The following is a 16993-nucleotide window of genomic DNA, read 5'->3' as shown; positions in this document are numbered from 1 at the left end:
TAAAATTAAATATAGTATATAGTGTAATTTATAATGCTAAATAAGTAAAATATGTGATTATTAAATGTTAACCACTATTATTATTAAATGTTATTGAGAAATCAGGGGAGGTGGTTTATTTCTCTTAGGCTCTTTCTGTGTCATTTTTTCTTGTGGCATAAAGTTGTTGGTAAAGAGGATGTCCGCCTATAGGATGTAACTTCCCCTGGCCGATCTCTGTGATCCCCACAGTAGTAGCTAAGAATGGTAACTGTCTTCTCTTTCTCCATGAAAGCCCTTATCAGAATGTGACGGAGTTTGATGGGCAGGATGCATGTGGATCCAACAGCTGGACAGTGGTGGACATTGACCCACCTGTGAGGTCCAATGACCCTAAGTCACAGAGCCACCCTGGGTGGCTGATGCGGGGTCTCAAGCCTTGGACTCAGTATGCCATCTTTGTGAAGACCTTGGTCACCTTTTCTGATGAACGTCGCACATATGGGGCCAAGAGCGACATCATCTATGTCCAGACAGATGCCACCAGTAAGTATATTGTGTGACTTACGCATTTATGGAGGAATCAGACATCTTGCCTTTAATATGCTGACATGGCAACATTGTCTGAAGTGCTTTTGTGCATGGTTATTGGCTCCTAGAAGACTAGGGTATGTCATTTCAGAAGAAAAGGCAGTAGCAACAAGTGACCTAAGAGCTATATGCATTTCTTCTTTCCCTTGTGAAAAATTTTCAAATAGTCACAAAAGTAAAAAGAAAAAATACACCCCATGAAATCACCTCACAGCTTCAACAATTATCGACATTTTTATTTCATTCTGTGCCTTTCCACATCTCCGCTTTTGGGAGTATTTCAGAACAATTCAGTTATATTTTAACAGAGACTATGTCCTTCTCCTATAGCGGCGGTCTCAGTTGGGAATGATTCTGCCCTAGGAGATATTTGGTGATGTCTGGAGACATTTTTGACTGTTGTAACTGCTTCGAGCGAGTGGAGACTATGGGTGCTGCTCAGTGTCCTGAGGTGCCGAGGATGGCCCAGCCATCAGTATTGCAGGGTGGAAGCCCTTTCCTGTAGGACAGAATCCAAAGTCCAGGAATCCGTTGAAGCTTTGTGGGCTAGTGCCCTCTCATCCTGTACTCTCCAGCAATACAAAAGGACTCACAGTTTCTGGAAACTTCCAGCTCCCAGGTCTTTGTACACACTGGTTCCTGTACCCCACTCCTCACAACTCTCTCGGCCACTTCCATCCTTGAGTGAAGGTTTTGGGAGTCCAAAGGTGATGCATTTTTTCGGGGGGATGTCAGGTGTGTTGCCAGTTCACTGATATGATTGAATGGCATCTAGCTGCCAAAATTTGTCCTGTGACTGGGTTCAGTTGGGGTGTTAACCAGTAAATGTGTGTGTCCCTTCCCACATCCTTCCTTTCTCCCTTAACTTCACAATACCCCAAACAGAGAGTTTGACACACGTTGGCAGGGTCAATGTTTGTTGTGTGAACGGAGGGCTGAACGCCCACATGATCTACATGACCTGTGGTGGGGATGGATTGTGATTCTGTATCTCATGCTCGTCCTGGGTGAGCATTCCACATGTCTTCAGTTTTCTCTGATGTTAAACACCACTCCAGTGAACACCTTCATGGTTTCTCTAACCTGTGGGTCCCCTCACGCCCCCCCCAATAGCTTGCACCCTCCTCACAGTAGACCTGTCTCCTTTCACCTTTCCAGATCCTTCTGTCCCCCTGGATCCCATCTCGGTTTCTAACTCATCATCCCAGATTATCCTGAAGTGGAAGCCTCCCTCTGACCCCAACGGCAATATCACTCACTATCTGGTTTTCTGGGAGAGGCAGGCGGAGGACAGTGAGCTGTACGAGTTGGATTATTGCCTCAAAGGTGAGTGCGGGCAGATGTGTGGGGGAGGCGGGTTTTACACACGTCCAGGGAAACATCTCTCCTCTTCCATTTCCCACTGTGTGCAAGAGAGCAGACTTACGCAAACACTGTTCCATCTCAAACACACATATTTCTAGACATCATAACGTGAATACACTCTCTGAAGTCTTGTGTGGAAACCAGGTATTTCTCATGTGTTACCACCATTTTCCTCTGGAATTTTCCCTTCCCCCTCGGAGTGTCTCTCTTTCTCCTTCCCCCACCCAACACCCATGGGGATGTAGCTGTGTTGACACACAGGAGACTTCCCTGTTGTATTAGAAACAACCGAGCATGATGAGTGATAGTTGACAAAGTTAAGGAAAGAATTCTGGCCCCTAAATTTAGACCCTTAAGTTTTAAAGATCCAAGACAGCAAGGAGTTATAATCTATTTCCTCCTGTGCTTTCTATTAGAAATTTATACTGAGGATGATTTTTTTTTAGTCTTTAATCTTATTAATGGACTTCCATCTGTCTGCAGAAAAAATGAAAAAATATTTGAAGCCTCAAACTAGTTTGTATAAATAGTTTAAGATTATTTTAAAAATGGGTCTTAAATGACCCCATCAAAATGGAGAAACAAGTCATTTTTTTCTTTGGGTGGTTTTGTTTGTTTATCTATTTATTTTCTTTAGATTTTTTGAGTGATATCTTCAGCCCTTGGTCTTGGGGCTGTTAGTGAAGTGTGGCTGAGGCCAGGAGCTCTTGGTAGGCTCGTGGCTGGACCTGTGACCTGCTGTAGGGCTCTGGGTAAGTCACTGAGCTTGTCACCATCTGCCTCCTTTTCAGGAGAAGGGGCAGAAGGCCAGATGATCTCCGGGAGCTGTCCCAGCTGTAGGGTCATGTGCTATATGTGTGCCTGTGACCTCATTCCCTGCCTGAGCAGAGGGTTGCAAATGTGTTTTATCTCTCTGGCTGCTTTATGTAACTGGAGAGCAAGCTCAGTCATGGGCTCAGCTACCAGCTAGGGGCTGCGCGCAGGTGACTGACACCGCCTGTCAGAGCTGCCACCGGCAAGCTAAGGTGGTCAATGCTTTTCTTTCTTTCTTTCTTTCTTTCTTTCTTTCTTTCTTTCTTTCTTTCTTTCTTTCTTTCTTTCTTTCTTTCTCTCTCTCTCTCTTTCTTTCTCTCTCTCTCTCTCTCTCTCTCTCTTTCTTTCTTTCTTTCTAGAGCAACAACTTTTATTTTTTATTTTATTCTTTATTCTGGAAGTCTAAATCTATCTTTACAATGTGACCATTTAAACATGGTTTGATTTCTAATGATCCTAAAGTTTATGTACTTAAAAAAGAACTTTCTAAGGTCAGATGATTCCACTTATATGAGGTCCCTAAAGGAGTCTACTCTCCATAGAGATGGAGAGTAGATGGTGGGGCTAGGGGTGGGGGAAAGGGGCAATATAGTGCTTAATGGGGACAGTTTCACTTGGAGAAGATAAGAAAGTTCTGGAGATGGATGGTGGGGATGGCTGTACAACAGTGTGAATGTACTTAATGCCAGTGAACTTTACTCTTAAAAATTATTAAGATGGTAAATTTTTTCTTAATTTTAATGGGGTGACATTGATCAGTCAAGGTACATAGATTCAGAGAAAACATCTCCAGGTTATTTTGACATTTGATTATGTTCCATACCCATCACCCAAAGTCAAATTGTCTTCCGTCACCTTCTATCTGGTTTTCTTTGTGCCCCTCCCCTCCTCCCTCTCCCTCCCTCTCTTCCCCCCCCAACCACCACACTCTTGTCCATGTCTCTGAGTCTCATTTTTATGTCCCCCCTATGTATGGAATCATATAGTTCTTATTTTTTTCTTATTTACTTATTTCACTCAGTATAATGTTATCAAGGTGCATCCATGTTGTAAATCAGTGGTCCCCAACCCCCGGGCTGCAGACTGGTACCGGTCCGTGGGCCATTTGGTACCGGTCCACAGAGAAAGAATAAATTATATTATTTCCATTTTATTTATATTTAAGTCTGAACGATGTTTTATTTTTTAAAAATGACCAGATTCTCTCTGTTTACATCTGTCTAAGACTCGCTCTTGACGCTTGTCTTGTAAGTTCGACAATTATATTTAAAAATACCACAGTTTTTACGCCGGTTGCATAATTTTATTTTGTGCATCCCACCCTAAAGGCCGGTCCGTGAAAATATTTTCTGACACTAAACCGGTCCGTGGCCCAAAAAAGGTTGGGGACCACTGTTGTAAACAATCCGATGTCATCATTTCTTATGGCTGAGTAGTATTCTATAGTATGTATGTACCACATAAGATGGTAAATTTTGTTATATGTATTTTACCATAATTTTAAAAAACCCAGTGCACACACAAATATATAAACTTACTAACTCACACAAAATAAATAAATATACTAACCATGACCAGTAGTCACTTCCTATTAGTATCAATAGTGGATGTTTTTTAGCTTTATTGAGGTGTAATTGACAACTGTGATGATTTGATACATGTATATGTTGTGAAAAGACTCCTTTCATCTAGTTAACATCCATCACCTCACACATTTGTCTTTTGTGTGTGAGAGCACTTAGAACATATGTTAACTCACTCAGCATATTTAAAATGTACAATACAGTCTTACCGACTATATGGCTTTTTATTGTGATAAAATATACATAACATAAAGTTTACCATTTTAAATGGCATTAAGTACATTCACACAATTGTGCAACCATCACCACCACCCAGTTCCAGAACTTTCTCATCTTCCCACACTGAAACTCTGTCTCCATTAAACTGTAACTCCCCATCTCCCTTCCCCAGGCTTCTACAAATTCTCTCTGTCACTATGAATTTGACTGACCTAGGTATGTCATTATGCTTTATAGTCACAGAAAACCATGGGACACCAAGACCGAGTGTTATGTGAGAGTGCAGGAAAGGGTAACAGCCATCAGGAGCTCTGCCTGCACCTGATCAAAAGTCCCCTCCTCCCCAGAAAATGATCAGGAACATCCCACTCCACCCCCTGCTACTAAGGAAATTGTTAGTATTTTTCTATCCATAATACCATCACTAGCCCTCTAACAGATACCTACCCTGGTTATTTCATGTCTATTAATAAACGTAAGAAGTATTTTTAAGAGTCCCTGGCCGGTTAGCTCAGTGGTAGAGCGTCGGCCTGGCGTGCGGGAGTCTCGGGTTCGATTCCCGGCCAGGGCACACAGGAGAAGTGCCCATCTGCTTCTCCACCCCTCCCCCTCTCCTTCCTCTCTGTCTCTCTCTTCCCCTCCCGCAGCCAAGGCTCCATTGGAGCAAAGATGGCCTGGGCGCTAAGGATGGCTCTGTGGCCTCTGCCTCAGGCGCTAGAATGGCTCTGATTGCGGCAGAGCGACGCCCCCTGGTGGGCGTGCTGGGTGGATCCTGGTGGGGCGCATGCGGGAGTCCGTCTGACTGCCTCCTCGTTTCCAACTTCAGAAAAATACAAAAAAAAAAAAAACAAAAAAAAACAAAAAGAGTCCCTGGCCGGCTTTAAAGCTGTGGAAGTACTTGGACTTTTGAGTGGCCACACATCACTCACAGAAGGGTGCTTAGAGCTCATTATCCATGAGATCTATTCAAGGGAAGGAATGATAGACTCGCCTTTGCTCAGTAGACACTAGTAGGCACCAGACACTGAGGCTGCTGGCAGGAAAGGGGATTCTCGGGGGCTATCATGAATTCTGCCCATAAGGAATAGTGTGCACTCTCAAGGTTACACCAGAAGTGTGGCTGTGTGATTAGATCTCAGGGGTTAGGACACAGCCAGCTGTGTAAAAAACAGCTTTGTGTTTTTAAGACTGCTACTTCAGAGGCTGTTTTTGTTTCTAATTCCCTTTTCTAAGCTTATTTAAAAATTTTCTTGCCGTGATCACTTCTCATGTTTTTAGTCCAGGATTTCTATGCCTCAGCAGTGTTGACTTTTTGGGTCTGATAATTCTCTGAAGTGAGACTGTCCTATGCATTGTAGGGTGTCCAGCAGCATCTCCGGCCTCTGCCCTCTGGATGCCAGTAGTCCCTGCTCCCCCACACCAGTCCCGACAACCAGAAATGTCTCCAGACCTTGCCTGGTGTCCAGTGCTGAGAACCACTGCTCTGACCTGACTCCTGGGTTCCTGAATGAGCTGTAGATTCTTTCATTTGTTCTTCAGTTTGATGGCTCAGTGTAATCATTGGGTCTCTGAGCCGGACCCTTAGGATTCTTGGTAGAATTCTGCTCTGCCCTCTGGTCTCTGTAGTTATATGGTTGGTTGATTGATTGATTCATTCATTTATTCATTCAACTGTGACTTGCTTCCCTGTTCATTTCTATTCCTACCTCCCACCATTCTCTCTCACATCTTGTTCTTATTACCTTGTTGTCTTTTGATATACTAAGGGAATTCCTACCTTGGGGCCTTTGCACATGCTTTGTACCCTGTCTGAACTGCTTTACACCAAGCTGTGTGTATAGCTCATTCCTGTACTTACTTCAGGACTGTTGGCAGTCACTTTCTGTGAGACCATCCCATGATAAATAGCACCCCAGACACCTTCTCCTTTGACCCAGCCATCTGATCTGTGGCAGATTATCAGTTTATTGTGTACTCCCTACCCTTCTCTGAAACCCTCGTACACGAGAAAGTTCCATGAGGACAGGGACAAGCCTGGTTATCTTACAGTGTACAATCCTGTGGGGATGTAGTATCTGCTAGTGTCTAGAACATGTCAACAAGATTTTACTTTTCACAGTAGAACTTGAATCCAGACCTTGGCTCCGAGCTCTGTCCTGTGTACCCAGACTCTCTGAGCAAGTCTTCTTTGTTCTGCATGTATGTGTGTTTCAGCGGGAGATATGAGTCCACCTGCTCTGCCTTTTTCTAGGGTTGAAACTGCCCTCCCGGACCTGGTCTCCACCATCTGATTCTGAGGGTTCCCAGAAGCTCAACCAGAGTGAGTACGAGGAGTCTACAGGTGAATGCTGCTCCTGTCCAAAGACTGACTCACAGATTCTGAAGGAACTGGAGGAGTCCTCGTTCCGGAAGACATTTGAGGACTACCTGCACAATGTGGTTTTCGTCCCCAGGTCAGGGGTTTTCATTGGCTTGGGTTGGGGGTCATGACCTGGGGAAAAGACAAAGTGGAAATGTGGAGTGCATGGAGTCCGTGCTGAGCCTCATCCCTGGATGGAGGAATGGATCTTGTGCTTTCAACAGGAACCTTATCAGGGATAGTGTCAAAGAGGGAGAACATTTAAAAAACACAACCTTTGCTTTCTGACATCTCCAGGACTCTTTATCCCAGCCTCTGGTCTCCATCAAGTTCTGAGACAAACATAAGGTTATTGCTGCCAGTCCTGAGCAATGCCTGCCTGGCCCAGGCTTGCTTTATTGCTACATCTCAAGCTCTGAGCATTCTCTCTTTTTAAAATCTATGTCAGCTTCTCATCCATGTGGAACTTTCCATAGCACCTTCAGACCCGGAGACTTGTATTTAAATATGTTGACGTTTTTGTTAGTGTGTGGAGGGATTTGCGATGTACATTTGATCTACCAAGAGCAGTAAAAATGACTGTAGGCTTTTCATCCATCTTTACTTCTACAAGCGAAGACACTCAGGTGAAAGGCAAATTTTTGTGGGTCACAGGTTATTTCAGTGCCTTAGTTTACTCATCTATAAAATAGAGATAATAATTACTATCTTTTAGGATTATGAGATTCCATGAGTCTTACAGGAAGCCTCAGCCTTGATACTGTGGACATTTGGAGCCAGATCATTCTTTGTGCTGGGGTCTTCCTGTGCATTGTAGAATGTTGAGCCCATCCCTAGCCAACCCCCCTTGAGACCAGTGGTGCTGTTTGCATGATATTAGTTAATTAATCTTTACAGTCACCCACTGAAGCAAGTACCATTTCCCTTGCTTCAAATGGTACTTGCTTTTTGATGGGTCCAAAGCCTGTGTTTTCTGAGCTGACAAAGACTTGCCCCAAGTTATCCCAGCAAATGTGCGATATAGGCTCTGAGTGAGCTCCTGCCTTTTCACCCTCCTCTCTTCACCCTTAAAGACTTCAGCAGATGACTACCCAGAAATGTCTGATATAGTTGGATATTTCCAAAGTGAATCAAAATCTCAAAAAGTTTATGTTGGAATAAAACAAGATTCTAAAATGTGTCACTTCAGCCCTGGCCAGATAGCTCAGGGAACATTGTCCTAATACACAAAGGTTACAGGTTCGATCCCCGGTCAGGATACGTACAGGAACAGATCGCTGTTTTTGTCTTTCTCTCTCTCTAAAATCAATTAAATTAAAAATAAATAAATAAAATGTGTCCCTTTAAACTTCCACCATCATTCCTCATCCAAGTAGACTTGACACTTTCCTCAGACCCATCAGGATGCAATGTTTCTTTTTTTCCCTTGCATTTCCTGCCACTCCCCATGACCCTGTGTCCAAAGAGCACCAAATGGCCCAGCAGGCACTGAGGCAGTTATGGTTCTACCCACTAAAAACAGTGCTGCCAGACTTGCAAATGGCTGAGTCTGTTGTGATGTTTACATGTAGTCAAATTTGACATCAAAGGGAACCCCAGATGGCCAGGTCACTGAGTCTTCTCTCTGATTTTCCTCCCACTTGCCGAGTTCTGCGCACCCACGGGGAGAGATGTGATTCAAGTGATGTGAGAAGGGCGAGGGGCAGGTGCCTTGGGCCTGCTCGGAGAGAACACACTCCCTGAGTGTTAGAGCAAGAGGTCTGTCTGGAGTTCTGTCTGTACTCAAAGTAATCAGTTTTGTTTTCACAGAAAATCCTCTTCAGGCTCTGGTGCTGAGGACAGTAGGTATGACTCACCTGTGAGATGTCCATGTGGCCCTGGTGGCTACTCAGCACAGGGCCAGTGGATCAGGCAGGGTAGAAAGCATGTTGTGCACCTTCAGGATCCTGGGGCTTCTGTGGCTTGATGCTTGCTATGGGCTGCTTTGCCAAGATGGGGCACTTCACAAATTCACATGTTAAACACCTGTGCCCTGAGACGGGATCTGGGCATGAATGCGGGAAGACATCTCTACTAATTCACTTACTAAAACATAGGATCAAGGGGGTACTTTCTGGGCACCTCTTAGATACCACATGCTCCCCCCCCCTGCATTCACCCACTGAACATTTGTCAACACCTACTGTGTATGCAGAATTGTGCCTAGTGCCCAGAGTCTAAGCCAGGGTGGCCGGTAGTGGTGAAAGCTGACCTGGAACAGAACATTTCTATTGGGGGTGACAAGTGTGGGACTACAGATGTGAGCCAAGTGTGCCAGTCCCTAAACTCCACTGAGGACAGTAAGGCATACCTCCCTTTGAATGAGCTCCTTTGTTCTTTGAAGACTCCATGTTTGTTCTGGAGACGAGGGTGGATAGAGCATGAGGGAAGGCAAGGTGGTGGGGTGAATTGTGGGTGGGAGGAACAGGAGGCGAGACTGGAAAGGTGGAGTGGGGCCATGTGAGGGGATTTTTTATTTTATTTTTATTGAAACAGCTGATGTGCTGAAAAATGGTAATCACAATAAGTCTAGTGAACATTTGTCACCTCACATAGTCATTAATTTCTTTAGTCACAGAAAGTTCATAGTTCTTGTGATGAGAACTTTTTAAGATCTCCTCTCTTAACAACTTTCAAATATGCAATACAGCATTAACTATGGTCACCATGCTATACAATACACACCCAGGATGTACTTATTTTATATCTGGAAATTTGTACCTTTTTTTTTTTTTTGTATTTTTCTGAAGCTGGAAACGGGGAGGCAGTCAGACAGACTCCCGCATGCGCCCCACCGGGATCCACCCAGCACGCCCACCAGAGGGCGATGCTCTGCCCATCCCGGGCATTGCTCTGTTGTGACCAGAGCCAGTCTAGCACCTGAGGCAGAGGCCATGGAACCATCCCCAGCGCCCGGGCCATCTTTGCTCCAATGGAGCCTTGACTGCGGGAGGGGAAGAGAGAGACAGAGAGGAAGGAGAGGGGGAGGGGTGGAGAAGCAGATGGGTGCTTCTCCTGTGTGCCCTGGCTGGGAATCGAACCCGGGACTTCTGCATGCCTGGCCGACACTCTACCACTGAGCCAACCGTCCAGGGCCAGAAATTTGTACCTTTTGATCCACTTTACCCACTTTGTCTACCTAGGCGATTTTATTCTTTAAGGAGAGTGTGTATTTATTTGTTTACGTATTTATAGTCAGGTATCTGCGTGGCCCCCATCTGCCCTCTAGTGGCCACTTGGGATATAAAATTGTAGAAAAGTAATATCTAGAACAGGGGTAGTCAATTTATACCTACCGCCCACTTTTGTGTCTCTGTTAGTAGTAAAATTTTCTAACCGCCCACCGGTTACACAGTAATGATGATTTATACAGAAGGGAAGTAACTTTATAAAATTTATAAAGCAGAGTTACAGCAAGTTAAAGCATATAATAATAATTACTTACCAAGTACTTTATGTCGGATTTTCGCTAAGTTTGGCAGAATAAATCTTTATAAAACAACTTACTATAGTTAAATCTATCTTTTATTTATACTTTGGTTGCTCCACTACCGCCCACCATGAAAGTTGGAACGCCCACTAGTGGGCTGTAGAGACCAGGTTGACTACCACTGGATTAGAAATTTGAGGCCTTGGTCCAGACCAGGATTTCTTATCTCAGTTCTGTTGGCACTTAGAGCCAGATCGTTCTCAGTCGTGGGAACTGCCTTGGTCTTTACTCACTTGATGCTAGGAGCATAGCCCATCCTCTTGATAGTGACAACCAAAAATGTATCCAGACGGGTGCAGTACACCCCTCCTTCCCTAGTGCTGGGGTGCTAGGATATTAGGCAGAATCACCCTGGTCGAGAACCACTGGTCTAGTGTGAGGATGTGGGTAATAAAATGTCATGTATGTAGGAAGTGGAGGGATCAATTGATGTTGGGTCATGGTGGTCTTTTGTGACCAGTTTGTGGTCTTTTGGAATACTATCCTTTTGGCATATACAAAATGTTGCCAGTTTGATGAGATCATTTTATGTTCTCAGTTGTTGAGATATCAGTTCTTCATTGAAATATTCATGAGGCATTAGCATCTTGGTAATTCTTTTCAAGGCCCACTTGTGGCTGGATAGAAATGTTTGAATCTTGAGAATATGGATATATCTTTGGTTTCCGTCTGAGAATGTTGTTATTGGTCTTTTCATACAAAAAGACCACAGTGAAAATCTTAATGAGTAAACCCCAAAGTAGGGTTTGTTTCCTGACCATATGTCTTTTGATGGCAGTGCAATAAAAACTGAAAGTTGACTTTAAAGGTTTGAATAGAAGACTTTACTTCCTGGTCATGAAAAGTCAATTACTTCAATATCTATTGGACCAAAGCAGAATTGGAAATTTTCATTAACATTTGTTTGAAAATAATGGAATCACATACTTTAACTTGTAGAATATTGTAAAGTTGGCCTTTGATGCAAATCAGTAGACTTATAAGGTTTAATAAATTAAGAAAAAATTAAAATGTAATAATATAAGTGTGTTTGGGAGGGAAGGGACATAATATGGCCAAACTTAAAAATAAAATCAAAGGGAAAAAGAACTAAAAAATAACTGGAAGTAAAGAAGGTGACTTAAAATTAGGGTCTAAGGAAGATTTTAATATGTTTGCATTCTCTTGACAATCATGTTATGCAATTTGAAACTTCCATTGAATTGGGAAATTTTAACTTGTCTGAGCTGATTCAAGAAGAAGTAGAAAAATTAAATATTCTAATAATCTTGAAAACAAACTAAGATAAGATGTTAAATAAATTTCTAAAAAAAAAAAAAAAGACCCAGGACTCAGCCAAGAGTGTTACAGAGTTCTTTCTGACTTTGAAAGAACAACTTCTTCCTATAAATAAGGAAATTTTACAGAGCATAGAAAGAAATGGAAATCTACAGTTTATTTTGTGAAACTAACATAATACCTCTTAGCAGAACCTGACAATGGTGCTACATTGAAAGAAAACCCAGGACCAGCTACTATGGGACTTTAGATCCAGTTTTCCTAAATGAAACACTATGCTGGCAATATTGTTCATCTTAGAAGTACAAGGATGTTTAAGATCTGGAGAGCTGACAATGGAGAGCTGACAATTGAATCTAATTAATCAAGACTTCTATTAAGGAAAACCATATAATTCATTTTAAAATGTTACAAAATTCTAATTTAGAGAAAGGGGGATGGGGAGAGGCAACAAGTTGTAAATATAGTATTACCTAGATGAAACTAATAACTAAGCTAACATCATTCTTAAAACTATTCCTGTTAGAGTTGGAAGGAATCCAATGTCATGATTACTACTTAACATTTCTCTAGTGCAGTATCTACCTAGTGCAGTTAGACAATGGATTGCAGGGGAATAAAGTCATTGATATTTGCACTTACTCAAGTATAAGGCTGGGTAAACACTGGCCCAGGAGCTGGTGGCTTGTTTGTCCAGGAAGCTGGGATTGCAGCCATGCTCATTTGTTTCCATTTGTCTCTGGCTGCTTTCAAGCTACAATGGCTTGAAAGGCATTGAAAATTGAGTAGTTGTGACAAAAGCCACATGTCCCACCAACCGCAAAATACTTACTGTCTAGCACTTTTGGTAAAAGTGAGCTGTCCTTTTTTCTGGTCTGTTACTTGAAAATCCAAGGAAATGAACCATGAAACTCTTAGCATGAGAATTTGGAAAAGTAGAGACAATAAAAATTTAAAAAGCCCATGGATATATTGCAATAATTAGTATATAAAACAGGGGAAAGAGCTTGTTCATAATTACCGTAAGACCTAAGTAACCCCATATACAATTACCTGTGAAGAAAAAATTAAAAAAATTTCTGAGATATAAAATTTTACAGATAAATGGAAGAGACTGTTCCAGGTCATTTAAAGAAAGCTCACTGGCAAACAGTAATAAGTCGTGCCACATGATCAATAAAGGGTTAATATCCTTAGTGAATAGATAGCACAGGAGCAGGAATGATGAAAGCAGTGGAACCTCCTGGAAAAATAAGACAAAGTGGCAGTGAAGAGAGAAAGTTCTCATTCAACAATGCGATGAGATACAAATAAAGGAGTAGAGTGATGCTTTAAAAATGTATCTCTCAGGTTGAAAATCTTAAAAACAAAGATCGGAAAGTGAAACCCCACTGACCTCCCTCAGTGTTGCTGACATTCAGTTTCAAGGGCCACTGGTGAGACCTGAAGTCAGTACAAAGGTCCAGATACAAACATAGCCGAATATATATCCTAAGAAGAGGTATAACCTACTGATTTCTCTTCTAGGAATATACTTTTAGGACCTAATAAGACAATCAAACAATGGTCAAAGCAAAATTTATAAAGCATAAAAGAACAGGAAAAACACTCATATTAAAAATACAGAAGGATGGTTAAGTAAATTGTGGCTCATGCATTAATTGGAATATTTTATAGTTTTCCAACTTTTCTGCAATGAGCATATGCTACTTTTGTAATGAGGAGGAAAAATCTCATTTCATATTGAAAAAGAAAAAATGTAAATTCTGTTCTGCTTAAGATATGTTTTAAGGAAAATACTTGATAAATACAAAGTTGATGATATAACTAGCTTGATCCTCATCATAGTAATGCAAAATATTTCTAGGGAGAAAATTCCTCACAGGAAACAGTAAGCAGTGGAATGATGAGTAATTTGAATTTTCTTTATACTTTTTTTGGTATTTTTAAACTTTTAGGCTGTCAACATTTATTTTTAAATATAGTGGGGGTGGGGTGGGGGGGTTGTTTTGTTTTGTTTTTTATGGAGGAAAATGTCAGTTGCCCATACCAACCTGAGTGGTAAGATTCTTTTCTAAAAATTGAAGTTGAATCACTCAAATTACACCAGTGCCTAACCGGTCATAAGAATTAGAAGATACATTTCTCCTTTTTAAACTAATGGTGTCGGTCAGTAGCTTAGGTCATTGGGCAAGTACCATTCTGGCAGGGCATCTTGAAAAGTTTGACTCTTACAGACATTTGGCATCTTATTTTTAACACTGACCCTGGGTGGTCTGTTACTCTGCAAAATGAACGCCTGAAATCCAGCACATCGTTGTGTGTCTGTGACAGTGGCCCTTGAGCCCCCAGCCCTTTCTGGGCTGGCCTGCCTCACGACCTCGGATGCTTCAAAGGGCATCTTGAAAGCTGCTCTGGGTTGTAATTGCTGACAATTTGCATTTTAATTCACTGGCTTTCTCACATCCCACTGCTCCACAGGCTTTTACTATAAACCTCTTATTCTCCAGAATTTATTTAAAGATGGTGATTACATAACCGTGTGTACCTTGCTGTCATGACAGGCCGTCGAGGAAACGCAGGGCCCTTGGTGACAAGGGGACTGTGATGACGGCCATGCCCACTGCTCCGGCTTTCCCCAACACCTCATCAACCATCATGCCTACAAGCTTGGAGGAGTACCGGCCCTTTGAGAAAGTGGTGAATAAAGAGTCGCTGGTCATCTCCGGGCTGCGCCACTTCACTGGCTACCGAATCGAGCTGCAGGCTTGCAACCAGGATTCCCCCGAGGAAAGGTGCAGCGTGGCAGCCTACGTCAGTGCCAGGACCATGCCTGAAGGTGGGAAGGCACATTGTGGGGCCAGGACAGCTGTGCTGACCCAGGAGAAGCCCTCTACCCTCTAACTTGTTTGCCTTTAACATTTTAAAATTTATTTTTTGTTTTTTCCAGCTTTATTCAGACAATTGACATGTAACATTGTGGACATTTCTGTAGCACGGTGTATAACGAGTTGATTTGATCCCCTTCTCTGTGCACTATACAAGAATACTGCCTCTACCATTGTAACGTCAGCTAACACCTCCATTACATCCAGTGTTACCAGGGTTTTTGTTTTTTGTGGTAAAAACATTTAAGTTCTACTCTCAGCACCCTTCAAGTATTTTTAACTATAATTACTGTGCTATACTTTAGATACCCAGGAATTACTCATCTTACAACTGAAAGTTTGTACCTTTGACCAACATCTCCCCACTGCCCAGCCCCTGGTAACCACAGTCTGCTCTCTGTTTGTAGGGGGCCCGCTTTTATAGATTCTCCATGTAAGTGAGACCGTGCAGTATTTCTGTCTGGCCTGTCTCACTGGGCATCATGCCCTCACAGTCTGGTCTTTCTTGTTTTTAATTACACTAGCCATACAGAGCCATTATATAAACATTAGAAAGTATACACAAGCCATACAGAAATAAAAATTAAGAAATACGTATGTATTGTGTGTCAGTCTGGGTTCTCCAGGGAAATAAAACAGGATATCAGACAGACAGACACAGATGTGTGGATAGCCCTGTGAGGTGAGTTGTACATGTTCATTCTCCAGTGAGAGAAATGGAACACAGGAAAGTTATGTAACTAGGTCAAGTTTGCTAGCTGGTAAGTGGTGGAGGTGGGATTTGGTCCAGGGGTCAGGTCCTTGCCTCTAACCACTGCTCCTTACAGCCAAGGCAGATGACATTGTTGGCCTCGTGACCCATGAAATCTTCGAGAACAACGTCGTTCATTTGATGTGGCAGGAGCCGAGGGAACCCAATGGTCTGATTGTGCTGTACGAAGTGAGTTATCGACGTCACGGTGATGAGGTAAGACCCTTGATACCTGGGCACCTCCTTCCTCTTAAATTGTGGCCCAGACACTCCTCAATAGATGCTTCGTTGTTAGCGCTCAAAGACTTGATGCAGATCTTTCCAGGGAGATGGATCAGAAAACCAAGCCACAGACTTCATTCATCAGTTTCTCATGTTGCTTTTCAGCTCTGCCCTACATGTTGAATGATGGCTGCCTGCACTTGTGTTCTTCCTGGCATGAGAGAAGACTCATCTCACTTTAGAGAGAGTTATCTGAGTCTGGGAATATGTAACTTCAAACCTTAATAAGTGACTTTTTTGTCGGGTTTCTCTTTTTACTACCAGACCCTGTGCAGGGTTATGGGTGAACACCGAGATGCACAAGACATGGGATCTAGGGGAAGACAGTAGCTAAGCTATCCAAGGAGTTTCGTTTATTGTATTTACCACATCTAAGACATGATGAGAAGCCCCATTATTTTTATGGACCACTAAGAAACAGAAAGGTGCTGCCACCTCTGCCTGGGTGGTAGCGCTGCCTCTAAGGCATTTTCCGTTTTCATAAATGTCATAATGTGAAGATAATATGTCTCTTGGGTCTGATGAAGTGCAATAAATCCTCAGAATAACTCAGTGAGCTTGGTACTGAGGCTTCTGGTATTTAAATTGTGTCCAAGGTCTTAAGAATAGAGTCAGAATTCAAACCCAAGCCTATCTGATGTTCTAATCCAGGGCTTGGCAGCTTTCTTCTGCAAAGGGTCAGATAGTAAATATGTTTGGCTTTGTGGCCAGACAGTCTCTGTTGCAAATACTCAGCTCTGCCATTGTAGCTCCAAAACCACCATCTAGATCAGGGGTAGTCAACCTTTTTATACCTACCACCTACTTTTGTATCTCTGTCAGTAGTAAAGTTTTCTAACCGCCCACTGGTTCCGCAGTAATGGTGATTTATAAAGTAGGGAAGAAACTTTACTTTATAAAATTTATAAAGCAGAGTTATAGCAAGTTAAAGCATATAATAATAATTACTTACCAAGTACTTTATGTCAGATTTTTGCTAAGTTTGGCAGAATAAATCTTTATAAAACAACTTACTATAGTTAAATCTATCTTTTTATTTATACTTTGGTTGCTCCGCTACCGCCCACTATGAAGGCTGGAACGCCCACTAGTGGGCAGTAGGGACCAGGTTGACTACCACTGCCCTAGATGGTGTGTAAATGAGTGGGTGTGGTATATGCCAATAAAATTTTATTTACAAAAATAAGCAGTGGGCCATATTTAGCCTGTGGGTCATAGTTTGCCAACACCTAACAGAGGTTATAACAAAACCGATTTCTTGGAAAATCTTGATGATCCCTGTAACCAGGTGGGTATAGCATGGCTTCCTCAAGCCAGAAAGGACAGGGGGCCTCCTTTGTTGACCTCTCCTGGGAC

The 16993-nt window shown here is 42.5% G+C and overlaps 1 protein-coding gene across 4 annotated transcripts in view; it reads left to right on the top strand.

Moving 5' to 3' along the window:
• Positions 1 to 16993, top strand: part of INSR (insulin receptor) — a 205119-nt gene that overhangs the window by 145726 nt on the left and 42400 nt on the right. For 2 of the 4 annotated variants that reach the window (XM_066278458.1, XM_066278457.1), the window contains exons 8-13: positions 275 to 525; positions 1729 to 1896; positions 6802 to 7003; positions 8719 to 8754; positions 14281 to 14555; positions 15432 to 15571. In XM_066278458.1, coding sequence (XP_066134555.1) covers positions 275 to 525; positions 1729 to 1896; positions 6802 to 7003; positions 8719 to 8754; positions 14281 to 14555; positions 15432 to 15571 — 1072 coding nt within the window. The remainder of the gene's footprint in view (positions 1 to 274; positions 526 to 1728; positions 1897 to 6801; positions 7004 to 8718; positions 8755 to 14280; positions 14556 to 15431; positions 15572 to 16993) is intronic. The other 2 variants (XM_066278459.1, XM_066278460.1) reach the window with 1 other exon arrangement.

The sequence above is a fragment of the Saccopteryx bilineata genome, chromosome 4 (assembly GCF_036850765.1).
Source record: "Saccopteryx bilineata isolate mSacBil1 chromosome 4, mSacBil1_pri_phased_curated, whole genome shotgun sequence".
Lineage (NCBI taxonomy): Eukaryota > Metazoa > Chordata > Mammalia > Chiroptera > Emballonuridae > Saccopteryx > Saccopteryx bilineata.
The sequence above is the reverse complement of the archived record's forward strand: the minus strand, read 5'-3'. Positions and strand labels throughout refer to the sequence as shown.